The sequence below is a fragment of the Ahaetulla prasina genome, chromosome 8 (genome assembly GCF_028640845.1).
Source record: "Ahaetulla prasina isolate Xishuangbanna chromosome 8, ASM2864084v1, whole genome shotgun sequence".
NCBI classification, from domain to species: Eukaryota; Metazoa; Chordata; class Lepidosauria; order Squamata; family Colubridae; genus Ahaetulla; species Ahaetulla prasina.
This window is the reverse complement of record NC_080546.1, coordinates 65,002,754-65,029,337: the sequence shown is the minus strand read 5'-3', so window position 1 is coordinate 65,029,337 and position 26,584 is coordinate 65,002,754. Positions and strand designations below refer to the sequence as shown.

General features: G+C 41.6%; 1 protein-coding gene across 2 annotated transcripts in view; it reads right to left on the bottom strand.

Annotated features, from left to right (window-relative positions):
* The window catches only part of RAB28 (RAB28, member RAS oncogene family), a 319,728-nt gene that overhangs the window by 106,666 nt on the left and 186,478 nt on the right, over positions 1-26,584 (bottom strand). For both annotated transcript variants that reach the window (XM_058192160.1, XM_058192159.1), the window contains exons 5-6: positions 13,248-13,351; positions 1,909-1,986 (exon numbers count right to left, since the gene is read on the bottom strand). In XM_058192160.1, coding sequence (XP_058048143.1) covers positions 1,909-1,986; positions 13,248-13,351 — 182 coding nt within the window. The remainder of the gene's footprint in view (positions 1-1,908; positions 1,987-13,247; positions 13,352-26,584) is intronic.

Sequence of the window (26,584 nt, the reverse complement as noted above, 5' to 3'; positions counted from 1 at the left end):
ATCATGCAGAATGAAGAAAATTTGGTAAAACGAATTATAAATCAAACTCAGACTCACATTTGATGAGGTAATATAAAGAGATTGTATAATGTGTTGATAGAAATAGATTCTGAAAGGGATTTAGTAAAGGATTGTATGATAAAATGGGCACAAAATATTCAAGAACCAATATTTTTTGAAACTTGGGAAAAAATTTGGGTTAGAAATGTTAAATTTACGCAAGCACACAATTTAAGGGAAAATTTTTATAAAATGTTTTATAGGTGGCACTTAGACCCTAAGAAAGACCCGCTGTTATCGTGTATGTATCCAGATGTGCAAGCAAAATGTTGGAGATGTAATTGTGATGATGCTACATATTTTCATATTTGGTGGACTTGTAAGAAGATTAAGGCTTTTTGGATAAGGATCTGGTGGATTATACAAAATGTTTTGAAAAAGAAGATAAAGTTCCTACCGCAATTCTTCTTATTGGGAATTATTACGGACTGTACAGTAATTGAGACTAAGCTGATTTTAAACTTAATAACAGCGGCAAGACTATTGATAGGACAATACTGGAAGAAAAAAGAGTTACCTACAATAGAAGAATGGATATTGAAAGTTGTTAATTTGGCTGAGATGGCTAAAATCTCAGCCTTTTTGAAAGACACAACACAAGAAAAATATCTAACTGAATGGAAAAAATGGATTGAATATATGCAAAATAGATATCAGATTAAGAGATATCAGATTGCCTTTGAATGATTAGGATGTATTTATCTCTGATTTGTATGGGGGAAGTTAGGATTTGAGAAGAAGGGGAGGATTATAATTTGTGTTAGGGAAAATTTAGTGAATGATTGTTTTTTCTTTTGAACTATACCTTGTGTTTGTGCTGGGAAGTCGGGGGGGGGAGGAGGGAGAAGGGTGGTTTTGGAGGGAGGGGAGGGGATGGAGGGCGGAGGGGAAAGAGGGGAAATTTTGTAAAAACTTTTTCAATTAAAAAAAAAACATGGAGTAAATGCCCAGTCCTATCAAGTTCAACTAAATTTTTTCCATTCTATCGTGTTTTACATATTCCAATGATATCCCAATGCATATTATTGACTTGAATCAGCAGTTCTTCTAATGAAGCGTCTGTTTTTATTGTTTGAATGTTGACCGTTCCTATGTTCAAAGTCCAAAGGCAGACTAATTTAACCTGGTGATTCTTAGCAACCTCTACCTTTGGGCAGGTCTTCCCATTGCCATGGGTAGTAGCACTAGAACCTCTGGGGAATGAGGGCCATTTTTTAGATTGCATTGGAAAGAATAGACCATAATCTGCCATGCTAGTCCAATGTGGGTTGGCAGATGTGATCAGTGTTAGTCCGGGGTATCCATCATAAACAAGCAAATAAATAAACACAGTGCATTCAGAAAGTATTCAGACCACCTTCACTTTTGTTAATTTTGTTATGCTGCAGACCGATTCTAGTTGTTGAAACTCATCAATACCCCATAATGACAAAATGAAAACAGAAGTTTAGAAATGTCTGCAAATTTATTTAAAAGAAACTGAAATATCACATTGGCATAAGTATTCAGACCCTTTACTCAGTAGTTTGTTGAAGCACCTTTGGCAGCAATTATGCCTTGAGTCTTTTGGGGTATGATACGATAAGTTTTTCACATCTGGATTGGATGATTTTCTGATATCTATACCTCTATATAATCTATCTATCTATCTATCTATCTATCTATCTATCTATCTATCTATCTATCTATCTATCTATCTATCTATCTATCTATCTATAGATATATATGTGTATGTGTGTGTATGATTCTATATGTCTGAGGAAAAATGATAGTGTGTAACAGTCTTCCCACTATGCAACAACAAAAATATTGAACTTTTACGTGTGTGTAAATAATTAGGAGTATCACCTGTAATTGTTCTATTTCTGCTCTGTTTAATTTGACATCAACGAGGTTAGCTGCAATTCCTTGAAAACACAGGAACACCTATTTAAAAAGATGGAAGACTTAAATGATTATAAATATACATCCTAAAGATATTTCTAACATAGCAAAAAATCACTTTTGAATGACAGTGAGATATGATGGGGAAATTATCTGTATAATATAGTTCTGCAATGATTCTTTAGCCAAATCTATGCTAAATTTATAAGAATATTTTCTTTCATAATTAGTTTATTTAGAATATATATCTGAATTATAAACTGATATTTAATGAGCCTCACTGTATTTAGCAAAAGTAACTTTTCCACATTTTCTATACGAACAATGCATAGAAAAGCTAGACACATGCATTTGTTACTTTAAAAACCTATAAAACATCAAGGAACGTACTTTCAACAAATCAGGACAATTTTACAATATTTACAGATCTGTTTCTAAAGTACTTATCTCTGATGACTTAATGTATTACTTTATTACATATAAAATAGGATTATCTGTGCTGTTAGTTCTGCTGCTGTTTGTTAGACTCGGGATCCTGTTGGATCATTAAGGTGGAATAGAATGACCATAGTTTCAGTCAGTTGGGAAATGGGCTGAATGATTAATATGAGAAAATAAACCAGCTAAATCAAGGCCCCACCTTATTCTCCCTTGATAATTTTGAGTCTTTGAATTCTTGCTCAGTTGTTTTAATTGAATAAATACTACTACTACTAATAATAATAATAGTCCTTGGCTTACCATAATGGAGCCTGCCATTACAGTCACAAGACATGGCGATTGCTAAACAAGGTGCCCACATGATCACCTAGCTTAACGATCCCAATTCCTGCTCTCCCCATTGTGGTTATTAAGTGACCACGAGAAGGCCTACTTCTTGGGACCCACCAGATAGAACTTTAATTGATGGGACCCAGATGGGGATGGGAATGGGGATGGGAAAACAGAATAACTAAATTGGAAGGGACCTTGGAGGTATTCTAGTACAACCCCCTGCTTAAGCAGGAAACCCTACACCACTTCAGAAAAATGGTTATTCAATATCTTCTTAAAAACTTCCGGTGTTGGAGCATTCACAACTTCTGGAGGCAAGCTGTTCCACTGATTGTTTTAGGAAATTTCTCCTTAGTTCTAGGTTGCTTCTCTCCTTGATTAGTTTCCATTAATTGCTTCTTGTCCTGCCCTCGGGTGCTTTGGAGAATAGCTGGACTCCCTCTTCTTTGTGGTAGACCCTGATATATTGGAACACTGTTATTATGTCACCCCTAGTCCTTCTTTTCATTAAACTAGACATACCCAGTTCCTGCAGCCATTCTTCATATGTTTTAGTTTCCAGTCCCCTAATCACCTTTGTTGCTCTTCTCTGCACTTTTTCTAGAGTCTCAACATCTTTTTTACATCATGGCGACCAAAATTGGATGCAGTATTCCATATGTGCCCTTACCAAGGCATTATAAGTAGTATTAACACTTCAGGTAATCTTGATTCTATCCGTCAATGCAGCCTAGAACTCTGTTGGCTTTTTTGGCAGCCGCTACACACTGCTGGCTCATATTTAAATGGTTGTCCACTAGGACTCCAACATTCCTCTCACAGTTACTACTATTGACCAAGGTACCACATATACTGTACCTGTGCATTTTGTTTTTCTTGCTTAAATGTAGATCCTTTCTTTTTTCATTTTGTTAGATAGTGCCCAATGTTCAAGTCTATCAAGATCCTTCTGTATCTTACGCCCATCTTCTAGAGTTTTGGCTATTCCTCCTAGTTTGGTGTTGTCTGCAAATTTGATGAGTTCTCCACCTATCCCCCCATCCAAATCATTGATGAAGATGTTGAAGAGTATTGGGCCTAAAACAGAGTCTTGGGGTACCCTACTGCATACTGCCCTCCATTTAGATGCAGTTCCATTGAGTTGAGTGTGGCTGGTCAGCCAGTTATGAATCTATCTGGTGGTGATGCGGTCTAACCCACATTTTTCTATTTTATCTAGTAGTAGATTATGGTCTACTTTATCAAATGCCTTACTGAAGTCCAAGTAAATTATATCGACAACATTCTTTTGGACCACTAATTTTGTCACTTTGTCAAAGAACGCAATAAGATTAGTCTGGCATGTTCTGTTTTTGACAAACCCATGTTACTTTGTTTGCTTCTAAGTGTTCACTGATTTGTTGCTTGATTATTTTTTCCAGAATCTTCCCCGGTATTAAGGTCGGGCTGATAGGTTTCCTGGATCTATTTTTCTTTCCTTTTTTTGAAGATGGGAACTACATCAGCTCTTTTCCAGTCCTCTGGCAGTTCCCCAGTGTTCCAGGATCTTTGAAAGATATAATTCAATGGTTTTGAGATCTCGTCTGCCAGTTCATTCAGAATCCATCTGGTCCTGATGATTTGAACTCATCTAGTGTAGACATGTCCTCACTTATCATTTTCTTCCCTATTTTAACTTGTGTTCCTAATCTGTTTTTTGTGGTGCTGTTTTTGATAGCTTGGACTGTTTTTTCCCGTTTTTTTCCCTTTCCCAGTTACAAAAAATGAGTTATGTAGTTCTGCTTTCTCCCTGTTGCTTGTCACCTTCTTGCTAGTTTCTCCCAGCAATCGACCAATTGTTTCCTTGACCTTTTTCTTGTTTTTAACATGTTGGAAGAAGCTTTTTTTGTTATTTTTTACTTTTGTTGCAAGCCTTTGTTCATTGTGAGCCTTAGTTTTCCTCACGTCATCTTTACAGGCTTGGGTTATTTGCTGATATTCTGCCTTAGTTATGTGCCCCTCTTTCCACTTTTTATATGTGTCCTTTTTGTCTTTCAATTTGTCAGAGTTCTTTATGCAGCCATGCTGGTTTCTTTTGAGAGCTATTATTTTTCTTCTTCATTGATATTGTGCTAGACTGGACTTTTATAATCTCACTTTTCAAAATTTCCCAAAAGCTTCCTGAATTCTTTTCCCCTTGAGGATTCTCATCCATGGAATCCTTCCCAAGATCTATCTAAGTTTACTGAAATTAGCTCCCTTAAAGTCCAAGACTCTTGCTTGACTTTGTTCTATTGCTTCTGCTTGCATAATGTCGAATTCCAAAATTGCATGATCACTTGCCCCCAAGGTTCCTGTAGTTTCAACACCTTCTATCATTTCATCTCTGTTAGTGAGAATTAAGTCCAATATGGCTGATCCCCTTGTTCCCTTCTCTACTTTTTGAGAAACAAAATTGTCTGCTAGGTTTTTTAGGAACCTGTTGGATCTTCCATTTGGTGCAGAGTTTGTCTCCCAGTTAATGTCAGAGAGTTAAAATCCCCCCATTACTATTGTGATGTGCTTCGTATATACCTTAGTTAGCTGATTAGCAAAGAATTCATCTATTTCCTCTGTTTAGTTGGGTGGCCTATAGTATACACATATGGCAATGTCATTTTTTTCACCTTTAATATTGACCCAGATGCATTCAATATAATTTTCATCATTGTTGTGTTCTATTTCTGTAGAGATGTAGTTATTTCTAATATATAGTGTAACTCCACCTCCTCTTTTACTTGGGCTATTTCTTTTAAATAATTTAAATTCCTCTAGCTGTAAGTTCCATTTCATCCCACCAAGTTTCCGTAACGGCAACAACAGATTGGCTCTCATTTACTTGAATTTCTAATTCTCCCTGTTTATTCCTCATACTATGTGCACTGGTGTATAGACATTTGAGTTCATTTTGATTGACCCTGTGTTTACTGTTTATATAACCTGTATTGTGCCTGACTGCCCCTACTTTCTTGCCACCTGTTTGATTAGTGCACATGGTATGGCACTCACTATTAAATGCTTGGTTTTGCTTGACAGCAAGGTTGATAAAGGTTGATAATCTTACCTGCACAAACATCTATGTTATATGCACTGACATACCGTATTAATTTTTGATTGCTAGGGACAGAAATGTTCTGTATAAATTAATTCTCTGTCCATACTGTTCAGTTTAAATGTTTATCCAGAAAATGGGATGGGATGAGAAATGAAATAGAATTTTGTATTAACCAAGTGTGGTTGGACACATAAGGAATTTGTCTCTAGTGAATAAGTTCACAGTGTACATATAAATAGCAAGTAATAGGTTATAATCATAATTACATCATTAATCATAAATTACAAACAACAATTGATAAATCAAAAGAAACCAATAGGAGAAAATAGTAGGAAAGATGAGAAATGAGAGTGCGGTGGAAATTAAAGTGTTCAGCAGAGTGATAGCATGAGGGAAAAATATCTTTATGTCTGATTGTTTTGGTATGCAATGCTCTAAAGCAGGGACATAAATAAATAATATCCAGGATGTGAGGAATCAATAGAGCCTTCTTTCTGGTTCGTGCAGTATACAGATCGTCAATGGAGGGCAGGTTGGTTGCAATTGTTTTTTCTACAGTCCTAACATCCATTTAAGTCTATTTCTGTCCTGTTGGGTTGCTGTGCCAAACCAGTCAGTTATTGAGGTACAAATGACAGTGTCAGGAATGCCTCCTTTCAATACTCAAGAAAGAAAACCCCCAACTCCATTGTTTGAAGAGAAAGATACTTTTACGGAGTATGAACTGAAAGCAAACAAAATGAAAGCAAGCTCTGAGGTATTTGCCGTGGAATTCACATATAAGAAATATGCCCCAAGCCCTCCTCCTTGTAGTCTGGTCAGTCTTGTCCAATCCATGTCCCCCCTAGGTGGCACGTGGGGTGCATCTTCAGATAGTTTCATCCCTCTGGCATGCTCAGGCCGTTAACTTGACCGTTATCAGCCCACTTTTCCATCTGAACACGTTTGAAGAAGACTCTCTAATTCTCCTCCAGCACTCCTTCCCCTCTCTGTTACCATGACAGCCGTAGCAAGCAGAGTAGTAAATGCATAAATCAGGAGACAGACTACCCAGAGCAATAAAACAATAAACTTGTAGCAAGTGGAGGCTGATACTCGGCCCTCCTGCAGAAAGGACTTTAGTCCTAGAAAACAAAATCATATGTTAACTTAGGATTTATCAGGGTATTTAGAATAGAATAGTTCCAGTTGCTTAGGAGCCCTTACATCCTGTTTATTGACCCATTCAGCCTGAGCTAAAGGGAAATGTTTCCAAGCCATTAAATATTGCACTTCACCCCTATGCTTTCAAGAGTCCAAGATTTCTTTGACTTCAAAATGTTGCTCTCCTTCTATGAGTATTGGAACAAGGGGAGAGGGGGGTTCTGGACAGAGGGAGGAAATATACTCGGACTTCATTAAGCTCACATGAAATACTGGGTGAATTCTCCACAAAGTCTTTGGTAATTCTAATTGTACCGTGACTGGGTTCACTACTTGTACAATGGGGAAAGGCCCCACATACTTAGGGCCAAGTTTCTTAGATTTTTGGGTAGTTTGTAAGTACTTGGTAGATAGGAATATTTTATATCCTACTTGGTAGTCCCTAGCTCGAGTTCTTTTCCTATCGGCATGTTTCTTATGAGAGCGATGAGCTTCATCTACGGCCTTGTGTGTCACCTCCCAAGTACTTCATAGTTGTTTGATCCACTCAGCTGATGAAGATATTTGTGGTTTGACTCCAGGTAGTTCCAGGATGGGTACAAAGTCCTGCTCAGAGGCAACCTTGAATGGGGTGAAACCAGTATTGATATGGATAGAATTGTTATAAGCGACCTCTGCGAAAGGCGACAAGTCCACCCTGTTGTCTTGTTGATAATTTATGTAATACCTGAGGTATTGTTCCAATACCAAATTAGTTCTTTCACAAGCCCCATTGGTCTGAGGATGATGGGCGGAGCTTAATCCTTGGGCGGAGCCTAATAACTTCAGGAACGCCTTCCAGAAATGGGAGGTGAACTGGACCCCTCAGTCAGAAATTATTTGCTCAGGAACTCCATTTAACCTATACACATGTTGGACAAACAGTTTAGCTAAGGTTTTTGCTGAGGGAATTTTGGGACATGGGATAAAATGTACTTGTTTGGAGAACAAATCAGTAACCACCCAAATAACTATTTCCCCCGCTCTCGGGCAATTCAACAATGAAATCCATGGATATTTCCCTCCAAGGGGCTCCTGGTCTGGCCACACGCTTCCCTGGAGGTTTCTTTACTGCTACACACACAGGACAGCTCGCACGTAGGCTTCTATGTATTTCTTTAATGCCAGCCACCAGAATTGTCATTTCAGTAGATGCAGTGTTTTTACAAATCCGAAATGTCCCACCATCTTATCGTCATGACAATGTTGCAAAATCGTCCCCCTCAAGCTGGCAGGGACATACAGTTTTGCACCCACCCAGGCGAGACTGTCCCGACCGGTGCACTCATTTGAGTGGGCTAAAAACCAAACATCAGTTTTTAGTGCTTATTTTAGTAGTTCAGTCAAATCGCCGGGTATGGGCAAGTCCGTTTTTGCTTGGCTGGGGCCGCCAGCTGATTCGCAGGAACAATGGGACAAATCACCTCTGTTCGAGCACTATTGTATTGAGGTAATCTTGAGAGAGCATCCGCCAGAGAATTCTTTCCTCCCTGGAGGTAGTGTTAACAAGAAATTAAAATGGTTAAAGTGTTGGGCCCAGCAGGCTTGCTTTTGTGACAATTTTCTGGGCGTTTTTAAGGCTTCTAAATTTTTGTGATCAGTCCACACCTCAAAAGGGTGCTTGGCCCCTTCCAAAAACTGCCTCCGTGTTAACAAGCAAACAGCAAAAACCTCCTTCTCCCAGATGCCCATCGTCTTTCAGCGTCTGACAATTTCCGAGAGGTATATGCGCAGAGTTGCAGCTTCCCTTCTGCATTGGCTTGAAGACCACTCCATCGGCCACATCACCGGCATCTGCCTGAACGACAATTGGGGCCTCCATGTCCGAGTATTTAAGGACCGGTTCAGCAACAAACAGGCATTTCAGCTTTTCAAAAGCGGCCTGACATTCCATAGTCCATTCGAGAGGCCGGGATGGTTTTGGCTTCGTCTCCCCCTTTGTTTTCAGAAGGTTCGTAATCAGTGAGGCAATCTTTGTGAACGAGGGGATGAATTGTCGATAGAAATTAGCAAAACCCAGGAAACTTTGTAACTGTTTGCGGGTACACAGAGGTGCCCATTCCAGTACCACCTGACTTTCTCTGGATCCATTTCTAGTCCCTCCGGTGATATACGGTACCTCAAATAGTCAATTCTGGTCTAGTGGAAATCACATTTGGACAGCTTACAGCAGCTCTAAGTTTTTTCAGGACCGCTCTCACTAGTTTCCTGTGTTCGTCCATGCTCTCCGTGTAAATAAGAATGTCATCTATGTAGACCAGAACCCCTTTGAACAGGTGCTCATGGAGTACTTCATTGATCAGCTGCATGAAAACTGAGGGGGCCCCTTGTAGTCTGAAAGGGAGCACTCAGAAATAGAAACAACCCAGGGGGCAGTTGAAAGCAGTTTTCCATTCATCCCCTTCCTTAATACGCACCCTATAATAAGCCTCCCACAAGTCCAATTTAGTAAAAATCTTCCCTTTGTACAGATGGGCTAACATGTCTTTCATGAGTTGTAATGGGTAAACATTCTCCATGCAAATGGCGTTCTAATTTTTATAGTCCACCACCAGGCGAAAAGACCCATCCTTTTTTCCTCTAAACATCACGGGGTGGCTATTTGCGGCCTAGCCAGTTGGATGAAGCTGCATTTTAAGTTTTTATCAATAAAGTTCCGTAGCCCCTCCAGCTCCCCAGGGGTCATGGGGTAGATTTTTGGCTTAGGAAGCTTTACCCCCGGAAGGATTTCTATGCTACAGTCTGAAGGCCTATGGGGAGGCAGCACATCAGAGGCCTTTTCACTAAACACCTCCCGAAGGTCCCAGTATTCTTTAGGAATTCTTTCCTCCCCTTCCAGGTGCTCTGTTGCAGCCGCAGCCACTTCATTCAGCGCCTTGGTCCACAATAGGGGTTCTCCCTTTATCCTACACTGGTTAGAGCGAATGCGTAGCGTGCCCGTCCTCCAATTTATTTGCGGGTTCCATTTCTGGAGCAATGGTAGACCGAGCAGGAGGGGTCGTTCCATACCCAGGGCCATGATAAAACTCAGGGTCTCTCGGTGATCACCCATGCTCATCTCTATTGGTTCGGTTACGAAATGGGCGGGAACCCCCCCTGCTACCGACCCATCTAACTGGCAGAATGCGATGGGTCTGTTCAGTGATCTTAGTCTTAGGCCCATCTTTTCCATGATTATGGGGCTGCTGAAACACCTTGTGCACACCAAGTCCAGAAGGGCTAGCATCTTCTTATGGGCCCCAGTAGAAGGGACTTGTAGTTCCACTGGGATGGTCAAGGGTCCCCCCCTCAGACTTACCAGGAGGTGTTCGTCGGATTCAGTTTCGGATTTGCTGTCATCAGCGCCGATCGGAGTTCCCAGCTCACCCTGTTTTGGGAGAGCAAACTCAACGACTTCCATTCCTTTTAGGGCAGGGGTCGCCTTGGATCCAAGCTTTGTGACACATTCAGCTGCACGGTGACCATCTTTTCCACATCTGAAGCATGTGGTGGACTTCAGCTTTGAGCTGGTGTGTCCCCCAGTGCCTTTTGGCACTCCCTTATAGGGCAAGGAGGGGGCCTTGCTCTAAGTGCGACCACCGCGGATATAATCTCTGGCCAAATCAATCTCCACATCCGCAGCCAGCACATACCAACCCTGCAGATCTCGCGGGGCCCCACATGAGCAGCAATCCTTGTAGACATTTTCATTGAGGCCATCTTTGTAGTTTTCCAGCAGAACTACCTCTGACCACTCTCTCATGTAAGGCACTAGCTCGCAAAACTCCTGGGTATACTCTGCCACCGATCTCTGCCCCAATGGATGAATTTCATCCGGATTCTGGCCCTTCGCTCTGCCAGGGGGTCCTCAAATTGTGCTCTGAGAGCTGCCATAAACTGATCATAATTTCTTAGCAAGGGGGAATTTTCGTTGTGGAGTCCCACCATCCAATCAGACGCTACCCCCTCTAGAGCTCCGGTAATGCATCTCACACAGGCTGCGTCAGAAATAAAATCCTCTCCCCAGTCCTACATGTGGTTTCATACTTGAGTTAGGAAACACCCCAGTCCTTTGGGATCCCCTCCATATTTTCCATGTAACGGGGGGATTTTGGGCTTTTTCTGCCTTTGTGGCAATGCCTGCCCGGGGGGGGGGGTGGCCTGCAGCGGATGCTAGGGTCCCTGGGGTCTGGGCTGTGTCTTTGTGGGTTCCAGCTGTTTCTTCCAAGCAAATAGCAGCTTCAGCTCCCCCCTGGGCACGTTCATCTCTTCCCCTTCCAGAAAATCCCTGGGTAGGCAATTCATACCTTTCACGAGCTCTTCGACTCTCGGAAGCCTCTCTCAGTAGCTGTACCACTTGGGTGATCAGGAAATCTTCCTTCTGTTCTTCCTGCCAGGCTAGCATCCCCCCTCGGTGTCTGGTAGTTGTCACTCCAGGTGGGGTCTCCCCCAGCTCCGGTAGCCTTCCCACTCCAAGTGACTATCTGGGTTTCTCCAACTTTTCTTCAAGCTGTAATTTAGCCAGCCATTCCGAAGCATCCCAGCTGGGTTGTGTCTATGGGAGAGTGGATCCAGCAGTTCCCATATCTTCCTGGTCGCTGCCTTGGTCAGACATTCTTTTCTCAGCCCCGACGGTGTGTTTCTGGGATGGCTGAAGACCTGAGAGCTTGCTTAATGTCAGGAATGCCTCCTTTCAATACTCAAGAAAGAAAACCCCCAAGTCCATTGTTTGAAGAGAAAGATACTTTTACGGAGTATGAATTGAAAGCAAACAAAATGAAAGCAAGCTCTGAGGTATTTGCCACGGAATTCACATATAAGAAATATGCACCAAGCCCTCCTCCCTGTAGTCCAGTCAGTCTTGTCCAATCCACGTTCCCCCCCCCAGGTGGCACGTGGTGTGCATCTTCAGATGGTTTCATCCCTCTGGTGTGTTCGGGCCGTTAACCTTGACTATTATCAGCCCGCTTTTCCAACTGCTGAACACGTTTGAAGAAAACTCTCTAATTCTCCTCCAACACTCTTCCCCCCACCCCATTACCATGACAGCCATAGCAAGCAGAGTAGCAAATGCATAAATCAGGAGACAGACTATCCAGAGCAATAAAACAATAAACTTGTAGCTGACAGACAGACTTAATAATTCCTCTATAGAACTGCAGATCCTTTGGTAATCTGAGCTTTCTGAGTCGATGCAGGAAGAACATTCTTTGTTGTGCCTTTTTAACGATGGTTCTAAACTTAGGTGTCCATTTCAAGTCCTGGAAGATTATAGAACCCAGAAACTTGAAGGTCTCTACTGTTGATTAATATTGTAAGAAATAGTATAGAAGTGTCAATCTCTCTCTATCTCTCTAACCCACACACACACTGCATTCAGAAAATATTCTGATGCCCTTCAATTTTGTAAATTCTGTTATGCTGTAAGTCTAATTCTACAGTCGTTGAAATTTGTTTGTTTGTTTTTTCATTAATCTATACTCAGTATTCCATAATGGTAAAGTGAAAACAGAGGTTTAGAAATGTCTGTAAATTTATTAAAAAGAAAAAATATCCCATTGGCATAAGAATTCAGACCCTTTGCAACATTTGAGATTTAGCTCAGGTGCCTCCCATTTCTCTTCATAGTTGCTGTCATGTTTCTACACCTCAATTGGAGTCCATCTGTAGTACATTAAATTGATTGGGCATGATTTAGAAAGGCACACACCTCTCTATAGAAGGCCTCACAGCTGACAAGGCATTCTGGTGTAGCAGAGCAAAAAGGAACTGCCTGCAGAGCTCAGAGACAGGTTTATCGCAAAATCCCTATTTCCACCCCACTCTGGAGACAGCTAGAGGTGGTATTTGCCAGTTCTCCAAGCTACTCAAAATTTTCACTACTGGTTCTCCGAACTGATAAAATTTCTGCTACTGGCTCACCAGAACCAGTGAAAGCCCGCTTGGAGTTTGCAGAAAAGCACCTGAAGTGTGTGTGTATGTGTGTGTGTATACACATAAACAAGTTAATATCAATCCAAAGATCTGTTTGCTTTGACAACAAACACACCACAAGAAAAAAGTCTTAAAGTGTAAGTAACAATGAAACAAAGAATATTTTTTTAAAAAAATACTCAGTTGTCACCTTTGGAGAAGTATATTATCTTAAATATCGAAAATGAACAAACCAGTTTTAAAAGTTGATACTGAATGTACAATATTGGTACCTAGCTCTGGAGAATCATAAAAATGCACAATAACTATTTCTTTACTAATAGTTAAATATTGTTAAAATAACATTATTCATAATACTTACAGAATCGCCTGTCTTTGCTGATACAAAATGACTGCTAGAATGACTTTCCTGGCAAAATTGAAGATGTTTATCAATTTTTACTGTCCGTATATGTTCCAAATCAACTAAAAAAATCAGTGAGGAGAAAAAAATAGTATAGTGAAATTTACTTAACATAAGCATCTTTAAAACGGTTTTCCATTTGGTATCAAGTATCAATAGTGGGTTCCATTTTCTCCTAAAATTAATCACAAAGAGTTGTCATGTCAAACATTATCAGTTGTGGGAGTCTTCAATCTGATACATGAACTGTAATCTACTGCTTGTCAGTGTTCCAGAAGAACCCAACTCCAATTAAAATCTCCAAGACAGGCATTTTCTCAAAGTTCCCATTTATTAGAATAGGTATACTGCCATATCTGCGAAAACCCGAACCTGAGAGTTCTGGTTTTTCCTCAGTAAATCAAAACCCCCAAATCCAGCCCCTGCACCCATCAGTCCATCACACGGCCCAATAACCATACATCCCAACTTGAGCCACCACTTCAACCCCTCCTCCTCCAAATGCAGGAACACCATGACCTTGACCGAAAAGAAGAATGCTACTATGTCTAACTACAGTCCCTCTACTAAATCTCCCCTCCTACTTTCCCAAGTGCAAGAAGGTGGCAGCACGGAAGCTTCCAGTGTTAATATGGCTTCCAAAGCTGACAGGCGCCCCTCCCAAAGGAAAAAATATGACCTGAAAAATAAAATAGACAAAACACAAAAAGGGGTTAACACATTGTTCAGCAAACCACTTAACCCCCTCTCCAGGAGGGTTTTCAGGAAACCCTTTGGCTTTTCAGGAAATTTATTGTGTAACTGTTTCACTAGTTTATCAGCTTTCACATCCCAACTTTTTACCCAAGTAGCTTCTGACAAAGGGTACCCTTTCCAATACTGTAACTGCCTCTGGTGCAGTCTAGAATCAGGAATCTTCTTAATTTCATAATGAGTTTCACCATGTACTATCATAGGTGTGGGGGGAGCAGCTGGTAGGGGTCTTAAAGTAGATCCTACTGCTGGTTTCAATAAGCTGCTGTGAAACACTGATTGTACTTTCCCTAGTATTCGAGGGAGGCTAAGTTGGAAAATTACAGGGTTAATCACTTTTACTATAGGAAAAGTGTCTACAATGTCATCAGAACTAGAAGGGCAAACTCCTTCTCTAAATAAGGCTGGCAAGTGCCCACTGGACTTGTCACAAATCTTCTTCAACACTTTATCTCTGTGCCTCTCATCTTTCAAAGAAGCAGAAGAATGCTTACGAGGCTTGTGATGAGAGTGGGAGCTCTTTTCACCAGACGATTTGCCCTGGAGGCTGCAGCTCTGTGAAGGTTTGGGATCAGAGTCCTTTGGACTAGCATCCAATTGCTCTCGTGCTCCAGCCTTCCTGCCATTCTTTGACTTAGATAAAGCCTTAGGCATGATAACACTGTCAGTTGCTGCTGCTGTCACTGATATAAAGGCAAAAACAGAAGCGGGTCACTAAGACCTTAACTCACTATTGCAGCCAAGAACTCTGCACATTAAGAAGCAGTCCAGTAAAATGACTGCCAAAGGCAGTCTGTCCAATCTGTCAACAGTCTAAAATGACTGCCAAAGGCAAGCTGCTTAATCTGACAGCAGTCTGATAATGACTGTCAAAGGTAATCAGCTCAGTAAACTGGAGTAGAAGATTAGCCAACTTCCAGGCTTTCCAACCAAGCAGCAGAGTTAAAATTTGCAGCAACTGTCAAAAAAGGCATAGGTTAAAACCTGGAGGCCTTTGCAAAGCAGAAAAGCATCTCCATTTAAATTTAGCGGCAAACAAAATGGCGGCCAGCAACTGACGGTCGTAACTGGGAGCACGGAGCTCCTCTCAATGGCTGCTCATCTCCAGAAGCCAAAAACAGAGTACGAAGCTCCCAAAAAGCCACTTCAAGGCTGGGGATGAAAGCAATGTAAAGGGCTGCTGCCGATAAAGCAGGCCGGCGAAAATTAGGAGTACGAAGCTCTGCTGAATCCACCAAGCATCGGGTGGGGTTTGACAGCTGTCAATGCACATGACTGCCTGAGCAGCCCACAGGGGAGCGTAAAAGCTCCATGAATCCACAAACAGCTCACAGGCTGATCCACAATATAACAAGGGGAGTGCAAAGCTCCACACCAATCCACCGGCTGCAGGGAGCGCACAGCTCCACCCAAGCAACTTCCATAGCTGTACCTGAGAGTGCTAAACTCCACACTGCTCCGGAACGCCTGACTGTTCAACGGAGGGACTCACAGCTCAATAGAAAAGGGAAGCAGAGAAAAAAAACTTCCCTAAGGCAGACCAGCCTAAGCTAGCTCCAGGGGAGGGGCTCAATCCACAAAAATGAATTAGCCCTGTCACTCACATTTAGAAGAATCTGTAAACTGTAACTATCAAATTGGTAGAAAAAGCTATTCCACACGTCTGTCCAGTCTGAAGGACTGAGACAAAAGCTGGAAGCCCCTAGCAACAGGGGCAGGACTTCAAAGCTCTTACAGATTCAGTCCTCCAATCTGAACAGATGAGTACAATCCAGGCCTGACTGCTGTCTCCACCCACAATGGAGAAGCAAGAAAATAATATTGAAGGAAAAGGAATTGAATATAAAAAGTTAGATGATTGCACTGGGATTTACCATGACAAAAAATTAGTGAATAGGGCGGAATATCCCCCAAAAAAGAATCAATCAAAGGGAAGAGAAGGAAATGGGAAAAGACTAGGAAAAAGCTTGGGGAGAATTATGTGAGTAATAGACTCTAAAGTTAGAAAAAGGATTCAGGAGAAAAGATACAATAAGTAAAAAAAGGGAAAAAAAGAAAAAAGTTAAGAGAATGGGATGAAAGGAGATAATTATTAAGAAGTAGAATTTTGGACAGACCAAGAGAAAATGGTTAAAAGGAGAAGAATAGTGGAAAGGAGGAACGGAAATAAGGTACATATTAGTAGATCTAACGGAACTGTATTAATATTAATTGTGAATGTAAGAAGTGAATATGTATATTGCTTATGTAAAATAGAACAGCAGATGAAATATGAAGTGGCAATTTGGTTTAATTATGAAAATAACTGAAATCAAAAGACAAAATAACACTAACAGAGTTCTCACTACAAAATCTCACTAACAGAGATGAAATGATAGAAGGTGTTGAAGCTAAAGGAATCTTGAGGGCAAGTGATCACGCAATATTGGAATTCAACATTAAGCAAACACAAGTAGTAGAACAAAGTCAAACTAGAGTCTTGGACTTCAAGAGAGCTAATTTCAATAAACTCAGAGCTTGAGAAGGATTCCATGGATGAAAATCCTCAAGGGGAAAACAACTCAAGAAGCTTGGGAAATTTTGAAAACTGACTTTATAAAAGCGCAGTCTAGCACAATACCAATGAGGAAGAAAAATAATAAATCTCAAAAGAAACCAGCAAGGATGCATAAAGAACTATATGACAAATTGAAAGACAAAAATGACAAGTATAAAAAGTGGAAAGAGGGGCAAATAACTAAGGCAGAGTATCAGCAAATAGCCTGAGCCTGTAAAGATGAAATGAGGAAAGCTAAGGCTCACAATGAACAAAAGCTAGCGACAAAAATAAAAGATAACAAAAAAAGCTTCTTCCAACATGTTAAAAACAAGAAAAAAGTCAAGGAAACAATTGGCCCATTGCTGGGAGAAAGTGGCAAGAAGGTGACAAGCAACAAGGAGAAAGCAGATCTACTTAACTCATTTTTTGCATCTGTCTTTACACAAAAGGAAAAAAGTCCAACCTATCAAAACAGCACCACAAAAAACAGATTAGGAACACAAGTTAAAATAAGGGAAAAAATGGTAAGTGAACATCTGTCTACCCTAGATGAGTTCAAATCACCAGGACCGGATGGATTACATCCCAGGGTTCTGAAGGAACTGGCGGACGAAATCTCAGAACCACTGAACTATATCTTTCAAAGATCCTGGAGAACAGGGAACTGCCAGAGGACTGGAAAAGAGCTGATGTAGTTCCCATCTTCAAAAAGGAAAAACAGATCCAGGAAACTACAGACCTATCAGCCTGACCTCAATACCGGGAAGATTCTGGAAAAGATAATCAAGCAACGAATCACCGAACACCTAGAAGCAAACAAAGTAATAACCAAAAGCCAACATGGGTTTGTCAAAACAGATCATGCCAGACTAATCTTATTGCATTCTTTGACAAAGTGACAAAATTAGTGAATAGGGCGGAATATCCCCCAAAAAAGAACCAATCAAAGGGAAGAGAAGGAAATGGGAAAAGACTAGGAAAAAGCTTGGGGAGAATTATGTGAGTAATAGACTCTAAAGTTAGAAAAAGGATTCAGGAGAAAAGATACAATAAGTAAAAAAAGGGAAAAAAAGAAAAAAGTTAAGAGAATGGGATGAAAGGAGATAATTATTAAGAAGTAGAATTTTGGACAGACCAAGAGAAAATGGTTAAAAGGAGAAGAATAGTGGAAAGGAGGAACGGAAATAAGGTACATATTAGTAGATCTAACGGAACTGTATTAATATTAATTGTGAATGTAAGAAGTGAATATGTATATTGCTTATGTAAAATAGAACAGCAGATGAAATATGAAGTGGCAATTTGGTTTAATTATGAAAATAACTGAAATCAAAAGACAAAATAACACTAACAGAGTTCTCACTACAAAATCTCACTAACAGAGATGAAATGATAGAAGGTGTTGAAGCTATAAGAATCTTGGGGGCAAGTGATCACGCAATATTGAAATTCAACATTATGCAAAACACAAGTAGTATAACAAAGTCAAGCTAGAGTCTTGGACTTCAAGAGAGCTAATTTCAATAAACTCAAAGAGAGCTTGAGAAGGATTCCATGGATGAGAATCTTCAAGGGGAAAACAACTCAAGAAGCTTGGGAAATTTTGAAAAGTGAGATTATAAAAGCCCAGTCTAGCACAATACCAATAAGGAAGAAAAATAATAGATCTCAAAAGAAACCAGCATGGATGCATAAAGAACTCTCTGACAAATTGAAAGACAAAAAGGAACAAATATAAAAAGTGGAAAGAGGGGCAAATAACTAAGGCAGAATATCAGCAAATAGCCCGAACCTGTAAAGATGAAGTGAGGAAAGCTAAGGCTCACAAAGAACAAAGGCTAGCGACAAAAGTAAAAAATAACAAAAAAAGCTTCTTCCAACATGTTAAAAACAAGAAAAAAGTCAAGGAAACAATTGGACCATTGCTGGGAGAAAGTGGCAAGAAGGTGACAAGCAACAGGGAGAAAGCAGATCTACTTAACTCATTTTTTGCATCTGTCTTTACACAAAAGGAAAAAACAATCCAACCTATCAAAAACAGCACCACAAAAAACAGATTAGGAACACAAGTTAAAATAAGGGAAAAAATGGTAAGTGAACATCTGTCTACCCTAGATGAGTTCAAATCACCAGGACCGGATGGATTACATCCCAGGGTTCTGAAGGAACTGGCGGACGAAATCTCAGAACCACTGAACTATATCTTTCAAAGATCCTGGAGAACAGGGGAACTGCCAGAGGACTGAAAAACAGCTAATGTAGTTACCATCTTTAAAAAAGGAAAAAAAAACAGATCCAGGAAACTACAGACCTATCAGCCTAACCTCAATACCGGGGAAGATTCTGGAAAAGATAATCAAGCAACGAATCACCGAACACCTAGAAGCAAACAAAGTAATAACCAAAAGCCAACACTGGTTTATCAAAAACAGATCATGCCAGACTAATCGTATTGCATTCTTTGACAAAGTGACAAAATTAGTGGACCAGAGGAATGCTGTCGATATAATTTACTTGGACTTCAGTAAAGCATTTGATAAAGTAGACCATAACCTACTACTAGATAAAGTAGAAAAATGTGGGTTAGACAGCACCACCACCAGATGGATTCGTAACTCGCTGACCAACCGCACTCAACGTGTAGTCCTCAATGGAACTACATCCACATGGAGGGAAGTATGCAGTGGAGTACCCCAAGGCTCTGTTTTAGGCCCAGTACTCTTCAACATCTTCATCAATGACTTGGACGAGGGGATAGATGCGGAACTCATCAAATTTGGCTTAGGACCGGGCTATCTACGAGACCGCCTTCTGCCGCCGATAGCTTCCCAACGACCTGTGCGCTCCCACAGAGCGGGCCTCCTCAGGGTGCCGTCAACCAAGCAATGTCGGTTGGCGACCCCCAGGGGGAGGGCCTTCTCTGTGGCAGCACCGACCCTATGGAACAAGCTGCCTCTGGGTTTACATCAACTCCCCGACCTCCGGGCCTTCAAGTGTGAACTGAAGACTCTACTATTCCATCGTGCGGGACTAGCCTAAGAAATATGTTTTTAAGGAATATTTTAGTGTAATTTTAAATGGGTTTTAAATCGGTCTTTGACCGTTTTAGTTGATTAGGCCATTGAATATTTGGTTTTAATTTGATTTTATATTGTTATTTATATCTGTTATTTTAATATGGCGGTAAACCGCCCTGAGTCCTTCGGGAGAAGGGCAGTATAAAAATTGAATTATAAATAAAATAAAATAAATAAATAAAATTTGCAGATGACACCAAGCTGGCAGGAATAGCCAACACTCCAGAAGACAGGCTCAAGATACAGAAAGATCTTGACAGACTTGCACATTGGGCACTATCTAACAAAATGAAATTCAACAGTGAAAAAAGTAAGGTTCTACATTTAGGCCAAAAAAACAAAATGCACAGGTACCGGATAAGTGGTACCTTGCTCAATAGTAGTAACTGTGAGAGGGATCTTGGAGACCTAGTGGACAACCATTTAGATATGAGCCAGCAGTGTGCAGCAGCTGCTAAAAAAGCCAACACAGTTCTGGGCTGCATAAACAGAGAGATAGAATCAAGATCACGTGAAGTGTTAATACCACTTTATAATGCCTTGGTAAGGCCACACTTGGGATATTGCATTCAGTTTTGGTCGCCACGATGTAAAAAGGATGTTGAGACTCTAGAAAGAGTGCAGAGAAGAGCAACGAAGATGATTAGGGGACTGGAGGATAAAACATATGAAGAACGGTTGCAGGAACTCGGTATGCCTAGTTTAATGAAAAGAAGGACTGGGGAGACATGATAGCAGTGTTCCAATATCTCAGGGGTTGCCACAAAGAAGAGGGAGTCAAACTATTCTCCAAAGCACCTGAGGGTAGAACAAGAAGCAATGGGTGGAAACTAATCAAGGAGAGAAACAACCTAGAACTAAGGAGAAATTTCCTGACAGTTAGAGCTATCAATAAGTGGAACAACTTGCCTGCAGAAGTTGTAAATACTCCAACACTGGAAATTTTTAAGAAAATGTTGGATAGCCATTTGTCTGAAATGGTGTAGGGTTTCCTGCCTGGGCAGGGGGTTGGACTAGAAGACCTCCAAGGTCCCTTCCAATTCTGATATTATTATTATTAAAATCGAAATATTAAAAAGTTTGATGGGGATTTTGAAAAAACATGTTGTAAATGATGAAATAAAATAATTAATTGATGCTATAGTAAGGAATTAGAAACTAAGGGTGGATAGTGATATTGTTCATGATGTACTAAGAAAAGATTAAGATAAAATGTGGAAGGTCAATTAAGTTAAAGGATTTCAATGTAAGAATTGAATATGATGAAGTACATAGTTTATAGCCAAAAAGTGTGATGGGGATTCTGAGAAATATATTTTATAAATGGAGAAATAAGATAATTAATTGATGTTATGTTAAGAAATTAGGAATTGAAGGGCGGATGGTGATATTGTTTATATATTATGTATTAAGAAGATATTAAGATAAGATAAAGAAGTAGGGAAAAAGAATAATATGGCTCAAATTGAAATATGTAAATTGCACTTGGAAAAAAACAAAGGAAGATTGGAACAGATTATAAAAATCAATATATAACTCTTATGAGATGTATAAGATGTGACCTGTCAACACTCCGTTTATAAAATATGTATATGAAAGAAAAATATAATAAAACTTGTTAAAAGCAGAGCCCGGGCGGGGAAGGGTTTCTTGCTCTTTTGTTCCTCTTTTCACTCTCCTAGGATTTTAGGAAAGATTCCCCCCACGGCCCACCCACTCCTCAGCCATCTCACAGTCATCTGACCACTTTCCCCAAATTACTTTCCTTCGCTTGATGTTTTTGGAGTGATTTGCTCCATTCCCAAGTACCCGTTAGGCAACCAAACATTTTTCACCTGGATGGAGAAATAACGGAGATTCAAAGCTTCATGTGCTTGCAAAGAGGATGGTTTGAAACAGAGCGATTAGGTCCGTTTCAAAGTGTCCCCTTTGCAAGCACACAAAGCTTCATCTCCCTCTGGGCAGAAACTGTGCAGCAGAACCAGGTGGAGGCAGAGATGATCCCAACGTGCCACTCACGTCAATCCGTCTCTTGGCTTGCCTGCAGCCATGCCAAACAAGCACCCACACGGGGCATCAGGATCACCTGCCTTCCCCATCCCCCATGCCTCTGCCTCTGCCTGCTGCTAGTGCCGCCGTGGAAGGCTCCCATGAGTCTGCCATGAGTCTGCCATGAGTCAGGCAGCCGCAAGTATGTCTGAATCGCCTGTCTTCTCCCCCCCCACCTCTTCCTCCATGGTCAGAATTAACAGTATTTGCGCTGCACCAAGGAGGCCGAGGCATGCCGAGAGTTTGGCCCATTGCAGCCATGGGGAAGCAGACAGTGGGACCGAGAGGGTAGCTGTGCTCCCACTCTCATTGGCCCCCACACTCGCTGCCTCCTGCACTTAAAAAAAACCCCAAAAATAAGTCCGAATGCTAATTGACCGGGTCTTATTTTCGGAGAAACACGCTAGTAGCCAGCACAGGTTTGTTATGAACATATCATTCCAAACAACACCAATCTTATTTCATTCTTTGACAAAGTGACTCAATTACTAGACCAGAAAAATGCAGTGGACATGCTATATTTAGACTATAGCAAGGCATTTGATAAAGTAAATCACAACCTACTTCTTGATAAACTAGAAAAATGTGGAATACACAGCATCACCATGAGATGAATTTGTAACTGGCTACAAACTGTACTTCCAGCATCTCATCCCCTTTCTTGGCTGGGCGATTCGCTCTGCATTCTGCTGCTCGGTGGTTCTCTTTCCTGCATTTGAAGCAGGTGGTGGAGTGCATTGGATGGACTTGGACTTTATGGTCTCTCTCTTCCTCTCCAGAGGTGACCGCTTCCATGCTTTTCTGGCATGGTACTTATTTCGCACTTGGCTGGTCTCTATTTCTTCAGCCAGCAGGTAACAGTCATGGAGATGAGCTGGGCCTCTTTAACGATGCAAGCAGTGTACAGGCTAAGTCTCAAAACTCCTCGGTGTACTTTGTTACCAGCCAGCCCTCCTGTCATGTGGTTTTTATGCAGTCTTGGGCTTTATGATCAGTTAAGGGGTCTTCGAATCACCATCTTTTTTTAAAAAAATGTTTTTGTTATATAGTTTTCTTCATTTTATATCAGTTTCAAACTTTGCAACAACGATATACTGGTATATATCCACTTCCACTATATATTCTATTATGTCTCCTAATATACAGTATCATATTCATTTTATTTTACATTTTTATAACATCCTCCATAATATTATTTACAATAAATATTCTGTCTATCATTATACTTTTATTTATTTTTAAGTTGTAATCTAATCACTATCTTTCAATGTCATATATCGGTTGAAATTTTTCAGCTCAGAATCATTTGCATTGTGGTGTCAGGCCTGGAAACCATATTAGACTTTAGGGTTCCAGACGCTGCCACATTTTTCCCCTGAGGGGAGGAGGGGGGGTTGAGGGGTATGGTAACATTCTTCAAGCGGTCAAGGTCGGATGGTGTTAACGTCTGCAGGAAGAGTGGCAAGAAGATATTCGAATGAACTGGAAGAACGTGGGACCATGTGATCATCAAAGGGGTCAGGGGGGTGGGACTCTTGGGGTTTGTATAACTGGGAAAGGAATCCGGAACTTCAGTTTTGGAATTGCACTCATCGTGTGCCAGTCTCCTCATGCTAGTAAAGAACTCTGGAAAAGAAATGTCTCTGAGTTTCTTTTACGCAGAAGAGGTATTTCTGGAACCTTGACACTATTCCAAAACTCATAACTTTCTTTTCCTAATGGTACCCTCTCCTCCTCTCAGAGGGGGCCCGTTAGAGGGGTGCTGGGCCCCAGTCTCCGCAACCTCCACAGCAGTGCAAAGACCCAGTGAAGATGGAAGAGCAGCAAGTTGAAAGCGTAGAAGGAGCACCGAAACATGAATCTGACGATTTAGTTGAAGTCACCTATTTCCCATCGGAGGAAAGGACTCGAAGCCCCGAAGTGGTAGAGCCTGCTTGTCAGCTTGGAGCACGGCCCAAGGACTCTGATTCATGGGTAAGCTGCCAGTCGGGAGAAAACATTTCCCCGGGGCGGAATGGAGAGCCCCCTCCCTCTTCTCAACCTCACTGGAGGACAGTAAAACCTGGAGAATCGGGAGAGTCACTGGATTGGGACCTGAGAAACCCCTGAAATCCCAGTCCCTATTAGACCTCCTGAAACTTTTGAGCTGCCTGGAAGTGAGGCCCCGCATAAGCTCAGCCCACCTACCTCGAGAGCCTTTAGCTCAGCCTAAATTCACCTTCCCTCCCACCAGAGAGAGAGAAATTACTGAAGCTCGAAGCCGTTCCGATGAACGCAGAAAGACCTCCCTTCCCTCTTTCGGACGGCAGGGAGTTCAGGCAGCACCAGGAGCTTGGGGGGAATCGCAACTCCCCCCTCCAATCGACCTTTCCCGCCAACAGAGGCCTACGCTGCCTCCAGCAGCTTCTATTCCTCCTGGCTGGGCGTTTTATCCTGGACAAGGGTGGATCCAATACCAATGGCAACCAGCCAGTTCACCACCTTTCTTTCCTGTGGGCCTTCATCAGCTGAAGCATTTCAAGGACTTCCTTCTCAGCAGCCAGGGGGAATTCCACCCCCCTTTACAGCTCAACAACCAGCCACAACAGCAACGGCCCCGCCCCCGCAAATCCCTCTTCAGCCGCAAGCAGGCCAGCTAAACCCCCCTGCACCCCCTCCCCCAACCCCTCCCCCTTTCAAACCAACCTTTGATGGGAATCCACACCACCTGGCTTACTTTCTCAGCAGAATTGAGTCTTACGTTGAACAATATAGACATCAACACCCATCAGAAAGAAGCCTAATCAACGCCATCTCGGATGGTATGAATGTAGGGCTAGCCTCAGAGTGGATAGCTCAGCTATACAATGAACATGCACCAGAACTAAACAATATTCACAGATTTATGGCACTGCTTCGCAACCGGTTTCAAGATGATGACCTAATTGCAGAATGTGAAATCTCCTTAAAAACAATGAAACAAGGTAACAAGCCGCTAAAACAATTTGTATGGGATTTCAGAAGAGTTGCTGGCAATCTTAGACATTGGCCAGAACAAATTATTCTCCACTACTTCAAAGACGCGATTGATCAAAACATCAGAAAGGCCTGCTCCACCAGAGGAATCCCAGAACAACTTAATGCCTGGTACAACGTGTCCATCGCTCTGGACAGAGAATTCAACCCCCTCCAAAGCCAATCACCAACTACAACTCCACAACGACCACCTACAAGATCCTCTCTCTCAAGACCAACCACACCCTCCACCTTTCAACCTTCAACAATAATCAAATGCTACCGTTGTGGAAAACTAGGACATCGGGCGTCAGTTTGCCTAGCCCCAACGCCCCTCCCAGAGTATCGGCCACCAACTGCTACCCGACCACGCAACCCCCCTCGAAAGAATCCTAATACCAGTCGCTTTGCGAGACAAGCCATAGACCTCCCTCCTGACCTTCCGTCATCTGATTCGCCTCCCGACGACTCAAACCAAGCAGAAAACGACCCAATGGTGAGTGCACCTATTCCTCCTTTTGCCATCAAAGTAAACTTAATAATTCCAGGGGGAGGGGCCAAAAAAGTTTTAGACGCTATTGTGGACACAGGATACACCAGATGCCTAATTTCAACCTCCACAGTCGCCCAACTCCGTATAAAAACATTTCCCTTGAAACACCCAATTAAATTCCACCAAGTAGATGGAACCTTGATTGGTGGCGTTCCAGCAACCCAAATCACACAACTGGTTTGCTTAGAAATTGGTGCCCATCATGAACTTATAAGATTCATAGTAATTCCCAAAATGTCAGAATCCATCATCCTGGGTTTAGCTTGGTTGGACAAATGGGAACCCACAATCAAATGGGAGGATGGATTCAGGAAAATTATATGGACTTTCGGACCTTTAGACCCAATTCCCCCTACCGAAAAAAACCTTATCCAAAATGACCACCAGAGGGAACCAACAACCACCATATCCAAGCCATCTCCTAATGAACCCCGCATCCCTAAAGCATACATGGATTTATCAGACGTTTTTAGCGAGGATGAATGTAACCTCTTACCCCCCCCACCGGAAAACTGATTGCGCAATTGAATTGCACCCAGGGGCAAAGTTACCGAAACCCAAAATGTACTCAATGACACCAGCAGAAATGTCTGAACTAAGAAAATACATTGACACTAACCTAGCCAGAGGGTTCATTGAACCAGCAAAATCACCTGTAGCTGCGCCTGTGCTATTTAAACAAAAGAAAGATGGTTCGCTTAGATTATGTATTGACTTCAAAAATATCAATGCAATTTGCATACAAAACACATACCCTTTACCACTTATGCACGATTTGTTGAACCACCTATCAAAAGGCAAAATTTTCACCAGATTGGATTTAAGGGAAGCCTATTACCGGGTCCGCATCAAGGAGGGTGATGAATGGAAAACGGCTTTCAACTGCCCCTTGGGTAGTTTCCAATACCGCGTCATGCCCTTTGGCCTCCAAGGGGCTCCAGCTGTTTTTATGCAACTAATTAATGAAACCCTGCACCCCCATCTCTACAATGGGGTTCTTGTCTACTTAGATGATATTCTTATCTACACAGACAATATGGAACAACACATCAAATTGGTCAGACAAGTTCTTAAAAAGCTCCTAGCCGCCAAGCTATATGTCAAACTTTCCAAATGCGAATTCCATAAGGAATCCCTGGACTACCTAGGTTACCGGATATCAAACAAAGGTATCGAAATGGACCCAGGCAAAGTAAAAGCAGTGTTGGACTGGCAACCGCCACGCACACGTAAGCAACTTCAAAGTTTCTTGGGATTCGCAAATTTTTACCGCAAATTCATTCCTTCTTTCGCAGAAGTAGCTCTACCATTAACAGAATTACTAAAAACT